The following is a 15,864-nucleotide window of genomic DNA, read 5'->3' as shown; positions in this document are numbered from 1 at the left end:
CTTTCTGCAACTGGACTTGTTTATCTTGGATCAGCCTTTTTAGCCATCAACACGCTTGTAGAAAGCGCGGGATGAGTCCTTCCTGAATGTTCATAGCGAAGAAAAGCTATACACACACACACACACACACACACACACACACACACAGGTAATGCAGTGGTAGCTGTCTTGGCCATTTAACAAATCCTCCAGTGATCTCTTTATTGGCCGACTGAAATGCACAGTATTCTTCTTCAAAGCTTTCAAAGCTCCATGGGCTTCTTCCTCAGGAAAAATGTTACAAACCAAACAGAAGGAAAAAACAAAACAATTGGAGATGTCAGTCAGATGCCTGCCTTTGGCTGTTTCTGTCCTTAGTAAAGATGTTATGAGGGAGAGTCCTGTACTAAGGACTGAAACAACAAAATGGAGGCATCTGACAAACATCTCCAGTTGTTTTTCCTTCTTCTTCTCCTGTTTGCTTTGTAACTTCTTTCCTGAGGAAGAAGCCCATGGAGCTTCGAAAGCTTCCAAAAATCTATTCGTTTGGCCAATAAATGGATCGCTGATGGATTTTTGTTTGTAGTATTTGTGAAATGGCCAATATATAATTTATAAATTCTAAATGTATACACACACACATACACACACACATAATAGATTTATATATTACATATATATATATATATATATCTCATATATATATTAATATATATATATATATATATATATATATATATAAAGCTTTCTTTCATTTAGTCTCAAAGGTGCTACAAGATCTCTCTACATACAACTGTGGTCTTCCTGTAGTCACTCTTCGGTTTGTTCTTATTTCAAAGTATGTTTTAATTGTGAATTGTTTAATTGTATTTTAGGCGGGTTGGGATATTGGGATGTGGGATTGTATGTTTTATCTGTAAGACACCCCAGCTGTGTTACACAGAGAGGTGGGATACAAATACATTTTATTATTATTATTATTATTATTATTATTCCTTCCTGACAGAGAAAGAAGCCATGTTTTATTTTTACCTCTGGTTTCCAACTTAACATTGCGATGCCCTTAGCAAAAACGTTCATCACCAAATACAATAAATGGCAGCATATAAATGAAATAAATAAAAATAATTAACTAATAAATAAGTTATAAATAAGTAACTAGAGCAGATTCTGAAGTGTAAAGATATTATCATTAAATTCTACTACTACACAAATACTCATTCTACACATTCCCAATTTCTATGTATGGTTCAGAAAGCTAAAATGACCAGGAGATGGGCCCAATGTTCTCTAAGGCAAAGATGAGTAAAGTGAGGTTGCCATAGTTTGGCCATATCTTGAGAAGAAAGGACTCCCCAGGAAAGACTAGAATGCTTTGTAAAGCCAAAGGCATTAGGAAAAGAGGAAGAAGACTGCATTCCAGATTGATCAACATTCAATGAAAGAGTTGAGCAGGGAGCAAAGGAGAAGGTGACTTGGAGGTTTCCTGTTCATAGGTTTCCTATGGGTTGAACTTGACTTTAGGGCAGTTAACAAACAACAACAACAACAACAGGCTTTCACAGTAACAACTATCATGCAGTGCTTTCATTGTAAGTTCCTGCATGGCAGGGGGTTAGACTGCATGGACCTTGTGATCTCTTCCAACTCTATGATTCTATGATTCTAGTGTGAAGGGTGCTTTACATCACCACCTTTTCAAATGCTCATGTGAAGATAAAATGCAAAACGAACATGTATTGATGAGGAGAAATATCAATGCAATGGACCACCTCAAATTATAAGCAGAAAAATAGTGAGTCGTTTGTGTAAAAAATAACTATTGACACTTATAAGCTAGCTATTTCTTTCCTTTTGTCATTCACACAACTCTGCAGAATCAAAGGAACAGGGCAAAGGATCATCCCAGGATGTCCCTTATTCTCTTGGCATCAGGGCAAGGGCAACACAGGCAGCCATGGGTCTCTGCGGAAAGGCTCTGCCAGGTAAAAGCAGGGCACAGGGCCCATTTGGGCTGCACTTTCCAAGGCATCCACAGCCACAGAGTGAGTTCTCCTGAGGCACCTGCTCACTCTGCTGGTCTCCTTCACCAGCCTAGGAAGGCAGTGAATGAATTTTACTTGGGAAATTAAATAGATACTGATAAGCACAGAATGGGTAAAGAGGTAGGACAGGAATACTCCAAACGAATTCCAGGGTCCAAGGCCAGAGGAACGACATCCAAGCGTATTAAAAGTACTGGCAGAAGTAATCTCAGAGCCACTTGCAATAGAATCATAGAACTGTAGAGTTGGAAGAGGCCATCGAGTCCAACCCCATTCTGCCATGCAGGAAATCCCAATCAAAGCATCCCTGACAGATGGCCATCCAGCCTCTGTTTAAAGACCTCCAAGGAAGGAGACTCCACTACACTCCGAGGAAGAAGTGTGTTCCTCTGTCGAACAGCCCTTACTCTCAGGAAGTTCTTCCTAATGTTGAGGTGGAATCTCTTTTCCTGGAGCTTGCATCCATTGCTCTGGGTCTAGGGTTGCCATTTCCTGCTTTTGGGTGGGACTTTCCTGGTTTTGGGGTGTTTGGGAAGGTCCTGCCCCAGTTTTTAAAATTTCCTGGGTTTTCATTGCCGCCGTCGCAATCCGCAAGGGAGCCGCGAGGAAGGAGGCCTTGCCGCGGTTCCCTTGCAGGCGCTGGTGGACTGGCGGCGGAGGCGACCAAAACCCAAGCAGCGGCAGGTGAGTCTCAGAGGTTGGTACAGATATATTTTTCATTATATCTGTTGTTGTGTGCCTTCTGTCTAGTGCCAAAATCTCCTTGATTTTTTTTGTAAATAAGTATTTATATTCATTTTTTAAAAATTATTAATGTTTCTGGCTTTTAGTTTGTTGTGTCCTCAGTTTTTCGGCAAATTTTGTCCTACATTGTGTCCTACATTTTTTCTACGTTTTGTTCCAGTTTGGTGGTAGCAAATTATGGCAACGCTACCCCCACTGACTTCAGTACAAACAACTACTGCATTTTACACTCATTTTGCAGCAAGGAGGTAAGCTGAGCCTAAAGGGGAAAAGTAGGAAAGAGAAGCTGGGACATTTTAAATGTGGGCAATAAAGGGGAATGACAGATGATTGGGACTTTCCCTGCCAAATTGCGACAGTTGGAGGGTATGGTTGTATTGGAATGATTTTTAAATTGTGTTTTAATTTTTATCGTGGCTTATTGGATGATTTTATTTTTAGCTTTCTGAGCTGCCCTGGGTCCCAGGCTAGGAGAAAAGCAGCATATCAATGGAAAGGAATAAATCCCAAAGATCAGTCTTTGGACTGCCACTCTGGAGATCATGATTCGACTCCCTGCTCGAGTATGGAAACCTACTGGGTGACCTTGGGCAAGTCACACTCTCTCAGCCTCAGAGGATGGCAATAGCAACCTCCCTCTGAAAAAATAATGGCAAGAAACCCCTTAGGGTTGACACAAGTCAAAATGTCTTGGAGGCACACAACAACAAGGATCAGGCTTGGAGGTTGAGTCTCCTCTGCCCTCTGCAAATAATGCCTTTCCTGGAAGCTCTAGCAGTGGGAATTTACCTTTTCAAAATGTTTCAGGGACTCTAATGCACCATTTAACATTTAAAAAAAAACACATCTGTTTTTCCAAACTAGAAGTAGACTACTAACTGCTTTCCTTTTTAGTGTTTGGTTTGGGTCCCTCCCCCCCTTGTAGCCAAGGGTCTGTAGGGGAATTTTATTATGTTGTTATTAGTCCAAATATTGCAAGAGGGGCTCCCTCGCCCTCCCGATATTTATACGGAGTAGACCAGGGGATCCCAATAAATAAAGCTGAGACGGATATTAAATAACTAGATGTCTAATTTATTGAAATAGGGGAAAAACACATGCGTTGCGCATACACTCTCACACACACTCAGGACTCAGGAAAATTAGGGTTGGAAAATGGGAACAGATTTCAGGTGTTACTAATGGAGATGCTTACCAGAATGTAGATTCCCTCCGGGAAGCGAATGGAGTGATGGACAGTGAGACAAGTCTGCTCTGCAACCTGGGTTTGAGCAGAAATGCCGGCTACCAAAACAGAGGTCCGACTGACGTGGAGCAAGTAGACCTTGGAAATGGCGTGCTGAGCAGCCAAAGTGGGGACTTTTTATAGGCCAAATCTGGCCTGAGGCAAAGAGGCTGGCTTGGCTGAAACAAAGGTGTTCTAAAGATTTTCTTTTCACCTGGATGTCTGCTTTAGATAGTATAAAGGGCTTATGCCTCTCGGACAATAGGTTCGAGGAGGAGGTTGATAGCTTCAGGGAAGGCAATCCTTTTACTCTTCCCAGCCTTGAGATAATCCCTTCATGCGACTTCCCTGGACCCTCTGAGATGTTAATATGGGAACTCCCTTAGGGGAGGTGTACATGTCCTCTCGCTTTGCCAGTAATGGAGGACAGGCTTGGAGTCTGGTCAGGGGTCATCCAAGGGTTATCACTGATTCCAAAATTTATATAAAACAGCCAGGGCAACACCCTAACAGCCTCTGTGGTTTCCAAAGGCAAAAAATTTACAGTTGCCCGCTCCTGCTATAATACGCCCAATGTCTAAGTGTGTCTCTTCACACACCTGATCCTTGTTGTTGTTGTGTGCCTCCAAGACATTTTGCAGCACAATTATATCCACATACGACAGAGAGGCTTGGGCAGAAAACAAACAAACAGGGATGACCGCACTGTTAGGCAACTAGCGGATATTCAGTGTTGAGAAAGAGCAGGAAACTGTTGATTTACTTCGTTCTTATTATATTGTTACTCCCAATGAAGGGAATAGGCAGTAGTGGGGTTTTCCCATCCATTGTACAAACATAATTTGGGTATTATACTCCAAGATGCGGATGAGTGGGTGCCATTTGCAGTTCCATCTTGGGCACAGAATTAGAACTGTGTATAAAATATCTAATGTGTTGGCATTGATAATTACAGTACAATCACCCCTCCACTTTCGTGGGGGATCTATTCCAGACACACACACACCCCACGAAAATGGAAATCCACAAACATTTAAGCCCAAGGTTGTGTTGTTGTTGGTTGTATACCTTCTATACAAGGTAGATTAATATAAATTGACTTTACTTCCAAAACCACATTTTCTTGACATTAGCATCTATAAAATACATATTCATGAGTAATTAAAGCAATATAATCCCCTGACCATCGAACAAAACAGCAGATGGAAATTAGTTAGATAGAAAGTGGTTGGAGAAAGATTGGCAAAAGTCATGGCAAATATTGTATCCCCAAAATAGCCCAGTTTATGATGACCCTCATGAGTGTCAGTGGTTTTTCGTAGGCAAGGAATACTCAGAGGTGGTTTGGCTAGTTCCTTGTAGAGAGATCTTGGAGTCTCCTTGAGACTAACTGGAAAGAAAGAAGTTGGCAGCATGAGCTTTCCTGGACTTCAGTCTACTTCCTCAGAAGCTTTTAGGAGTATTTTTCAGCTGTTGTTTGGGCATGCCCTCCATGTTTCTGTAATGGTCCTACATTTTGTGGTGCCCAGTCTTCCTTTGGTATGGCTATTTGGTCCCTCTGGCCTGGAAGGCAGCTGTAATAGCCCCAAGGAGGAGCCACCTTGCTCCTTTAAACTGGCCTGGCCGCCAGCAGCCTTTTCCTAAACTCCCTCCTCCTGCCTTGGCTTTTGCTTCCTGCCATGCAGAAAAGTCTTTGCAAGGTGAAAGGCTGGTGTAATTGCCAGGGAGTTGAGTGCTAGGAGTAGATCCCTCAGCTGCTTTGGCAGAAGGAGAGGAAGGATCTGCCAGGGTACAGGAACCAGTGCTGCTGTTCTTGTCGTGTGCCTTCAGGTCCTTTCTGACACATGGCAACCCCAATGTGGGGTTTTCTCTGGTAGGATTGTCAGAGCACTCTTGAGATGGAAGATTTTTAAAGTTTAATATTTAGCATACATATAAATGTAGCGTGTAGGAATAAAGGCACACATGTATAAGCATTTGGAAGGCCCCATGAATGCAAGCAAAGGTTAGAGCTGAGGCAGAAGAGCTCGAGATGACCCAGAGGGGTTTCCTCGAGGATCTGGAGTTTGTATTAGAGAGGAGACATAATTCCTGGAAGGGAGATATCTCCGCAAGGCCTGTAAAGGGGGGTGAAGCAGATAGGGTAAATGAGATGTGGCTAAAATGTACCTTTAATGTATTCATGAATCTGTACCTGATTGTACGAAAATCCTATATGTTTAACTTTTGCTATGGCCAATGAAATATGCTAGTTGGGGTTCTTTGTCTAAACCCCTATAAAAAGTTGCCATTTTTCTTTATTCGGGGCTCCGGGGTTGTTTTGGAATGTGAATTCCTCCTGGAGTGACGGCTGTCTTAATAAACGAATCTGTGTTTTTAAACTGACCTTGGTGCCCTCTTTTCTGTCTCTGTCAGACTGAAGTCTGCTGTGAGTTTAGTGAGAGAACTTGCAGTGTTTTAAAGTCACAGTAGCAGTTTTCTAGAACACTCTGACAGAGAAGGCAAAACAGTTCACAAAACTAGAAAGTGCATTTAAAGCATCCTGCAAAGAAAGCGAAAATGGCGAGTAATTGTACGAATGATTATCACATGCAATTGCGCAAATAAAGTGATATCGGAAATGCATTGTCGCTGAAATCATTAAATTAAGAGATGCACGTTAATGTTTCTTTGTGGCCACTTTGATGACGGGTTTTGTGTGACGTTGTGTGAAATCATTTCACGTAATTACGTGATTTTTCCGTAGTCCAACGCTCAAACTCCCGATCTCCTTTGTGCGATAAACTCCAAAATGTCATTTCTCCCCAGATTCTGATGCAGCCTCTTTGTTGTTTCTCGGTTTCCTGGGCACCTTTTCTTCTGTAATTTGACAATGCAACGGGTAGCCCCAACCATTGCAATTTTACTAAGAAAATCTCAGTTTAATGAGGGATATTCTTGCATGTAAACATATAGTTGCAACATATGTATTGTTTTTCCTCAGTTCCTTGCAAATGCCCCCCCCCCGCCACCTCTTGCCATCTTTATTACTCATCATCACACTCCTGCCTTCCTTCGCTTCCTTTCTAGCTTTGTATCTTCCTTTCACGCCTTCTTTGTGCTTCTGTTATGGAGGGTGTGAGGTTGCACATAGTGTTAAGTCATGAGTTCTTAGGAACTTACCCACTCAAGCAGAGTCAGCCTCTACCTTTCCAAGGTGATTCTCAGAGACCTTCGCTTGAAATAAAGTGTGTTTTTTCTCATAGACTACCACAACACAGGCAATCCACATACACACTACAGTTTTTTGTAGGTTTTTCGGACTAAGTGGCCATGTTCTAGAAGAATTTATTCCTGACGTTTCACCAGCATCTGTGGCTGGCATCTTCAGCATTCAGCATTCTTTGAAGATGCCAGCCACAGATGCTGGTGAAATGTCAGGAAGAAACTCTTCTAGAACATGGCCATTTAGCCGGAAAAACCTACAAAAAACTATGGATGCCAGCCATGGAAGCCTTCGACTTCACAATCCACACACTGCAATTTCTGGTAATTGGAGCTCTGGAGGAATTAATAGCAAATAACTACAGGTTGAGTCTCCCTTAACCAAAATGCTTGGGACCAGACGTGCTTTGGATTTTGAGTTTTTCGTCATTTTGGCATGCTTGCATATACATAAAGATATATCTTGGAGGTGGGAGGCAAGCCTAAAGATGAAATCCATTTATGTTTCGTATACACCCTTGAGCAAGTCACATGCTCTCAGCCTCAGGGGAAGGCAATGACAAACCTTCTCTGAGCAAATCTTGCCAAGAAAACCCCATGATAAATTCTCCTTAGGGTCACCATAAATCAGAAAGGACGCGAAGGCACACAACAACAACAACACAAAAATTGTGTATAAAATTACCTTTAGACTATGTCTATAGGTTGTGTTGTTGTTGTTGTTGTTGTTGTTGTTGTTGTTTTAAATTGTACATGAAACATGTTTTTGTTTTTGGAATTTGGAATATACGCATCAAGTCGATTCTGACTCATGGTGGCCCTAAGGGGACCCTCTCATGGGGGTTTCTTGGCAAGATTTGTTCAGAGGAGGTTTGTCATTTCCTTCCCTTGAAGCTAAGAGAGTGTGGGTTGCCCACAGTTGGGTTGATGGCTGACCTGGGAATTGATCCTTGGTCTCCAGAGTTGTAGCATATCTACAGTGCTATATAAATAAAGCATAATAATAATAATAATAATAATAATAATAGCCCAACACTCAAATCACTACACCATGTTGGCTCTCAACATATAATGAAATACGTTGGAGACAAGGCCCAAGTCTAAACATGGAATTCTTTTATGTTTCATATACACTTTATATACATAGCCTGAAAGAAAGTTTGTGTATACGGAACCACCAGAACACAAAAGTGTCACTGTCTCAGCCCCCATGCAGACAATTTTGGAACATGAGATAAGGGAGACTCAACCTGCCTACTCTGTCATATGTGTGAGTTTATATCTGAACATCCCACTGGTTTATCCAACCCATCGCAATTTGGAATATTTGCATCTACATAATGAGATATTTTGGAGATGGGACCCATGGCAAAACACAAAATGCATTCATGTCTCATACACACCTTATACAATACACATAGCCTGGAGGTAATTTTACATCCAGTATTTTGAATAATTTTGTTTGTGTGCTTTGACCTACTACTACTACTACTACTACTAATAATAATAATAATAATTTATTTCTTACCTCTCCTCAAGGCGGGGTACAGCATGTTAAAATACAAAACACAGTTAAAAACACACAAACCCACACTTAAAATACAACACTATAAAATCATAAAAGTACACTCATAAGAGTACATACACAAATACTGTATAAAGCAAAGGTGTCACTGAGCAAAAGTGTCACTCCCTCTGCCACCAACATGGACAATTTTGGAATATTTTTAATTTAAGGAAGACTCAACCTACATTCTTCTTTGGGTCACCATAAGTCGGAAATGAAGTGAAGGCACACCCCCCCCCCCCCCCGCTATATCTTAAGATATATTATACAAACGAAACATGATGACAGACAACTTCACTCTTTTTGCAGTATGCAACGTTCGGTTACTTTTATATCGCAGCACCTGATCTTTTTTAGATATGGTCTCCCTAAATGCTAGATGAGGAATATCATGTGGTTCTAGTGCTGGTGGCATGGGAAAGTTACATTTAAACATCGACAAATTTAACAGTAATTGCTCTTTGAGCTTTGGAATGATAACTAATTATTTTGCTTATTTTTAAAAAAATATCCTTTCCAAGCTCATGTTGCTGGGATTCCCAAACGCTGCGTGAAAAACATTTCAAACTGATAAGGGTTGGGCTATAAATGCTGTGTAATTCAGATTATAAGGTTTGCATAGAATTTTTAGTACATTATTAATATTATTATTATTATTCACATGCTTACATGTTGTTATTATTATTATTATTATTATTATTCTGACATGTTTACAGGTAAACGGTATGCTAGCCACACTGACTAGCCTTTCTTGACTTTTTCTTCACCTTTTCTCTTAAAGATAGTTGTTAATAACAGAGCCTGGAAAAGTTACTATCACCGTCTAAGGTCCCCTTGGGGAATCCCAGGAGTTAGAAACCAATAGAGGAACTTGTCAAAGCTCTGGTTAAGGGTTAACATGAGTTTCTCACCGGTGTCTTCACTTCTCTTTTTCACTAACACTATGGAATGGTTCTAGGAAATTACAGTGGCAGTTTCCCTCTGAGATAAAAATACTGATAATATTGTTGTGGGCCTAAGTGCCTGAAAGGTACCAGATCAGAAAGAAAGACAGAAAAAAGAAATAAAGAACGAGAAAGGAAGGAAGGAAGGAAGGAAGGCAGGCCAGCCAATGTGACTGGAGGCGGGGAGCATTAATGCACGTACCTATATTTACTTCTGTTGGGCCTAAATACCCTAAAGATAACAGTGCCAGCATGGTGTAGTGGTTTGAGCGTTGGGCTATGACTCTGGAGACCAGGGTTCGAATCCCGGCTCGGCCATGACAACCCACTGGGTGACCATAGGCCGGTCACACTCTCTCAGCCCCCCGCTGAAGAAACATGCCAAGAAAACCCCATGATAGATTCACCTTAGGGTCATAATAATAATAATAATAATAATTTATAACAATCATTTGATAAGAAAATCACTTTTCAGAATATGGACAAAATATAAATCACACATCAAGCAAAAAATTCCCAGATGGACATCAATTAATGAAGCGTTTTTCAGGAGGGAAAAAATGAAAGATACAGATTGGGTAACATATGAAGACATACTGAAAAAGGAACTAGGACGGTATAGGCTAAAAACAATGGAAGAATTAATTACAGAAGGGATGAAATGTAACTGGTTTCTGTATATGCAAATGGTGGCAAGGTATCAATTAGATTCCAAAGTAACTGAAATCGAAAAGGAAAAAACACAACTGGCGAAAATAATAATAAATGATGAAGAACATAAAATATCCAAATTATATAAAGTATTACTAGAATTAGAAATGGAAAGTGAAACAATAAAACACTACATGATAACCTGGGCGCAAGATATAGGAAGACCAATTATGTTAGATGAATGGGAGAAAAACTGGAACAAAAGGATTAAATATACACTCTGTGCTGATATTAGGGAAAATTATTATAAAATGCAATACAGATGGTATCTAACACCAGAAAAAATCTGTAAGATAAACAAAGATCAGAAACTGGAATGCTGGAATTGTAAAAAAAAAAACATAGGAACTTTTAAACATATGTGGTGGGATTGCAAGAAAGCTGAAATGTTTTGGAAACAAGTGCATGAGGAAACAGAGAATATTCTAAGCATCAAAATAAAGAAAGATATATTATTATTCTTATTAGGAATAATAAATGATGGAAATATTGAGAGAAGATATGGTAAATTGATATTTTATATGATTACGGCAGCAAGAATGGTCTATGCAAAGAAATGGAAAAGTAAAGAAACCCCAGCATTAAAAGAATGGTATGACAAGATATATGATATGATGATCTCAGACAAACGGACGTACTTGCTTAGAAACGAGTCATTTAATGAAGTTGAAAAACAATGGGAACCGATTATGAAATATTTAACGGAAATGGAGAAAATGAAATCTGATTAAGATATAAAAATGATACCGGATAAATAAGATAATTATAAATTGCTAAGGAAGTAAAGCTGTTAAGACAATATTGGCAATTGTTTGTATAAAGGATTATCATTATATATAGTAAAAGTTAAGACAATAAGACATTTATTTGAGGATACTATTAATAATAATAACAATATCTACGTAGTTATAGGAGAAAATAGATATGAAAAATCCTAGAAATGTATGTGAAAGAGAAAATAGTAGAAAACTTAAGTGGAATTAAAGGAAAGTCATAATAAATGATGTAATTCAAATATTCAGTTTAAAGGATGGGAAGGCTGTTTTTATTTCATGTATTTTTTTTTCTTTGTCTGTCTGTATGTATAATTTTCTTTTCCTTTTTTCTCTTTGGGGTTTTGTTTTTTCTTTTTATATTAGTAATATTGCATGTGTAATTTGGTTTTGCTGTAGTTTTGTATTGTATATACTGTTTGATATATTTTAATAATAAAAATTTAAATAATAATAATAATAATAATAATAATAATTTATATATATCCCGCCTCTCCCTGTGGATCGAGGCGGGAGAACAACACAAATATAAAATTACAAGTAGTTAAAATACATTCTCATTATGCACTATAGGCACACAACAACTTAAATGCACACAACAACAACAATAACAGCAACAAATTAGATTTGGTCTGATCTTGGAAGCTAAGCAGCATCCGTCCTGGTTAGTACTTGGCTGGGAAACTGCTAATGAATACCAAGTGTTCTAGGCTACGGGCTTTTTTGCACTTCAAAATTATAGTGCTATTGCTGTTGATAATTGCTGTCAAATTGACTTTGACCCATGGCGACCCTAAGTATGAGTCTATGCATAGCTTTCTTCACTGTCCAGCTCTCATAACCATCCATAGAAATGGGAAATACAATGGCATGGACAATCCTAACTTTGGTATTTAGTCCTATATTTACACCTCAGGATCTTGCCTAGGTCTGTCACAGCTGCTGTATCTATTATCCCACTTTAAGTGCTGTGGCTGCCTCCTGTGGAATCCTGGAATTTGTAGTTTGGTGAGGCGTTAGAGAAGCTGGCAGAAAATTCTAAAGGCCCTTCTCTAAACTGCAAATCCCAGGATTTTATAAGATCGGAACTCCAGCAATTAATGTGAATCATTGGTCCAAAACACACTGCAGAAATAATCCAGGTTGAGACCACTTTAAGAGCTGTGGTGGCGCAGTGGTTAAATGCTTACACTACAGCCACTCACTCACAAACCATAGGTTATGAGTTAAATACCAGCAAAAGGGCTCACGCTCGACTCGGGCTTGCATCCTTCCGAGGAAGTCGCTAAAATGAGTGCCCAGATTGTTGGGGGCAATTAGCTTACACTTTGTAAACCGCTTAGGGAGTGCTTAAGTGCACTGATAAGCAGTATAGAAATGTACTTGCTATAGCTAGTTAACAGCCCTGGTTCAATGCTAGGAAATTTTGGGAACTGTAGTTTTGTGAGACAATAAACTACAATTCCCAAGACTCCCTAGCACTGAGCCAGGGCAGCTAAAGTGGTCTCAAACTGATGATTTCTGCAGTGTGTTTTGGACCGTTGGGTCATAACTGTGGAGTGTGAAAAGGCCACAAGATTTCAGAGGAAGGAACTGGCAAAACCACTTCTGAGTATTTCTTGCCTAAGAAAACCTTATGAAAGTCATGGGGTTGCCATAAATCAACTTGAAGGCATGTTTGTTGTTGATGTGTGCCTTCAAGTAATTTCCAACGTATGGTGACCTTACAGCGAGGCTATCATGGGGTTTTCTTGGCAAGATTTGTTCAGAGGGAGTTTGCCATTGCAACCTTCTGAGACTGAGAGAGTGTGACTTGCCCAAGGTAACCCAGTGGGTTTCATGGCCAAGTCAGTTATTGAACCCTGATCTTCAGAGTCACTGTCCAATGCTCAAACCACTACACTACACATTTGTTTGCGCTTATCTTGAGTTGTTGGCTTTTGCTTATTAGCTTCTACTTAGCATAGTGTAGTGGTTTGATGTTGGACTAGAAGTAGGACTCTGGGAGAGCAGGGTTCGAATCTCCGCTTGGCCGTTGAAACCCACTGGGTGACCTTGGGCAACTTATACTCTCTCAGAGGAAGGCAAAGGCAAACCCCCTGTGAACAAATCTTGGCAAGAAAACCATGTGATTGTGTAACTTAAACACACAACACCCCCTCACCTGTGCCTTTAAGGGGAATGTGATGTGTCAGCTGTAAAGGATGTTGAAATGTTGATTCTTACCTAGCTCTTGGGGGATTGGCAGCTGCTGAGTTTTAGTAGAATGAACTACCATGAAAGACCCAGGGACAGACAAAGCTAATTCTTTTTGGTAAGATGGCAATCTTGCTTTCATTCCTTTCACTCTTGATGGGCATCTCTGTGGGTTTTTTTTTTAAAAACTCACTCTAATTATGTTTGCTCTTGCAAAGAACTGATGTAAACAATTTTTGGTGGGTTTTTCAGGCTATGTGGCCATGTTCTAGAAGAGGAGTTTATTCCTGATGTTTCGCCAGCATCTGTGGCTGGCATCTGCAAACCACAGATGCTGGCAAAACATCAGGAATAAACTCTTCTGCAACATGGCCACATAGCCCGAAAAACCCACAAAAAATATAGATGCTGGCCATGAAAGCCTTCGACTTCACAAGTGATGGAAATATTTGCTTTATTTGTATTTTTGCATGCAAGAATGAATTATTTAAAAGTTCCCCTTCCTCCTCCACTAGGCAAGATTTATAAGGGTTTTTTTTTTGGGGGGGGGGTACATTGTTTTGTGCCTCCAGTCATTTTCAGCTTCCCTAAGGCAGTTATCATGGGGTTTTCTTGGCCGGATTTATCCAGTGGGGATTTGCTGTTGCCTTCCTCTGAGGCTGATAGAGTGTGACTTGCCACAAGGTCATCCAATGGGTATCCATGGCCGAGCACAGATTCAAACACTGGTCTCTTGGAGTCCTAGGATGCTTCCACACTATGGAAAGAATGAGTTTGACATCATATTAACTGTCATGGCTCCATCCTACGGACTACTGTGATTTGTGGCATTGTGACGCACCAGCATTCTTTGTCAGCGAAGCCTAGAGGCCTTGTAAAACTACAAATCCCAGGATTCCATAGGCTGGAGTGCAGGCACTTAAAGTGGTGTCAAACGGCATCGTTTCTACAGTGTGGGTGCACCCTGCATCCAGCAGTCAAACTACTACACTGGCTATTTTTTGGTGCATCATCATTTCTTTCACTCATTGGTACTATTTTTCAGAATAATAATAATTATAATGATAATGATAATACTTAGTGAAAACAGATCCTCTCTATTCTATGGAGGGAAATGATTTCTCCCTGTAACAAAAAAGTTCCAAACTGCAAAAACAATCTTGCAGTTGTTGCCTGTTTTTTCAATGGGATGTTTCACTGTGTGGAGAGATCCCTTCTGGTTGAGAAGCAGAAACATTGTGCGCCTCCTTCACTGTCCCTGGTGAGGAGGCCGACATGCCCTGTGTGTATATGGACAGGAGTGATATGATTTATTAATGGGACGCAGAAGTGGGGATTTAACTGGAGCGTGTTATCTTCCCTTCCTGTACGCATGCTCGCACACACGGCTACATTTTCTTTCCGAAAGCAGGAAGTGCGAGACTTCTGGACTAAGGCTCTGAATGTCACAGTATCTGTTTAGTTTCTTTCTTCTCTCACATAGCAGGGAAAAGAAAAACAAACCCTCTCTACTACCTTCTGGCCTGAGAGCCTCCGGGCAGCTGACTGGGAGCAAGTTGAGAAAATGGAGAACAAAATGGATACAACAGAGGAAGGAGAGATGCTACCGTGTGATGGCCCCACTGTCAGAACCAGGGGAGAATGGGTAAGAGGCATACTTCTTTGAGTAAGTAAGGGGATAATGGGTGGCCCTCCAGATCAGTTGTTGGACTGCAGTTCCCAGCATTCTTCACTGCTGGCTGTGCTGGCTACAGCTGCTGGGAGCTATAGTCCAACATTTGGAGGGCTGCAGTATTCTCACCCCAGTCTCCAAGGCTGAAAGAAAGTCAACAACATGAGCTGTAAAGTAGATGTTGTGCTACTTAGGGATAGGGCTGGTGAACACAGCGCCCATTGAAACCATTCACTGCAGACTCAGGGGGTGAAGGGAGCCACTCTGAGAGCCTTTAGGGCTGAAGAGGGGGGTATAAATACCATAAATAAATAAAACACATAAATATTGAGGAGGGAGCAAGCTTGTTTTCTGCTGCTCCAGAGAACAAGACCCAGAACAATGGATGCAAGCTATAGGAAAAGAGATTCCACCTAAACATTAGAGGAACTTCCAGATAGTAAGAGCTATTTGCTAGTGGAACACACTCCCTCAGAGAACGGTGGACTCTCCTTCTTTGGAGGTCTTTAAACAAAGGCTGGATGGCCATCTGTCAGGTATGCCTTGATTGAGAGTTCCTGCATGGCAGGGGGTTGGACTGGATGGCCCTTGTGGCCTCTTTCAATTCTATGATTCAATGATTCTATTGGCAGAATTCAAGCCAAAAACAAAAGATACTGAGAAGCAAACGGGATGTTAGGGGATACTCTGGGTTAGGCTGGCTAGTTGCAAGAGAGGATGGGGCTCCTTTTGCCTTAGAAAAAGAGATCTCTGCAGGCACAGCTGTTTATGCAAAGCTATACCTGCTGAAATTCCTGTTTCTGC

At 40.6% G+C, this 15,864-nt stretch overlaps 1 protein-coding gene across 3 annotated transcripts in view; it reads left to right on the top strand.

Moving 5' to 3' along the window:
* The window catches only part of GPSM3 (G protein signaling modulator 3), a 73,539-nt gene that overhangs the window by 32,160 nt on the left and 25,515 nt on the right, over window positions 1-15,864 (top strand). Inside the window, exons 1-2 of one of the 3 annotated variants that reach the window (XM_089506330.1) lie at window positions 5,794-5,866; window positions 14,872-15,033. In XM_089506330.1, the coding sequence (XP_089362456.1) occupies window positions 14,953-15,033 (81 nt within the window). In that variant the 5' untranslated portion in view covers window positions 5,794-5,866; window positions 14,872-14,952. Of the gene's footprint in view, window positions 1-5,793; window positions 5,867-13,456; window positions 13,507-14,871; window positions 15,034-15,864 lie in introns of those variants that run through there. The other 2 variants (XM_089506322.1, XM_089506313.1) reach the window with 2 other exon arrangements.

The sequence above is a fragment of the Sceloporus occidentalis genome, unplaced genomic scaffold (assembly GCF_023333645.1).
Source record: "Sceloporus occidentalis isolate IW3139 unplaced genomic scaffold, rSceOcc1.0.p SCAF_1, whole genome shotgun sequence".
Taxonomy (NCBI): Eukaryota; Metazoa; Chordata; class Lepidosauria; order Squamata; family Phrynosomatidae; genus Sceloporus; species Sceloporus occidentalis.
This window is presented reverse-complemented; position numbering and strand designations above follow the sequence as displayed.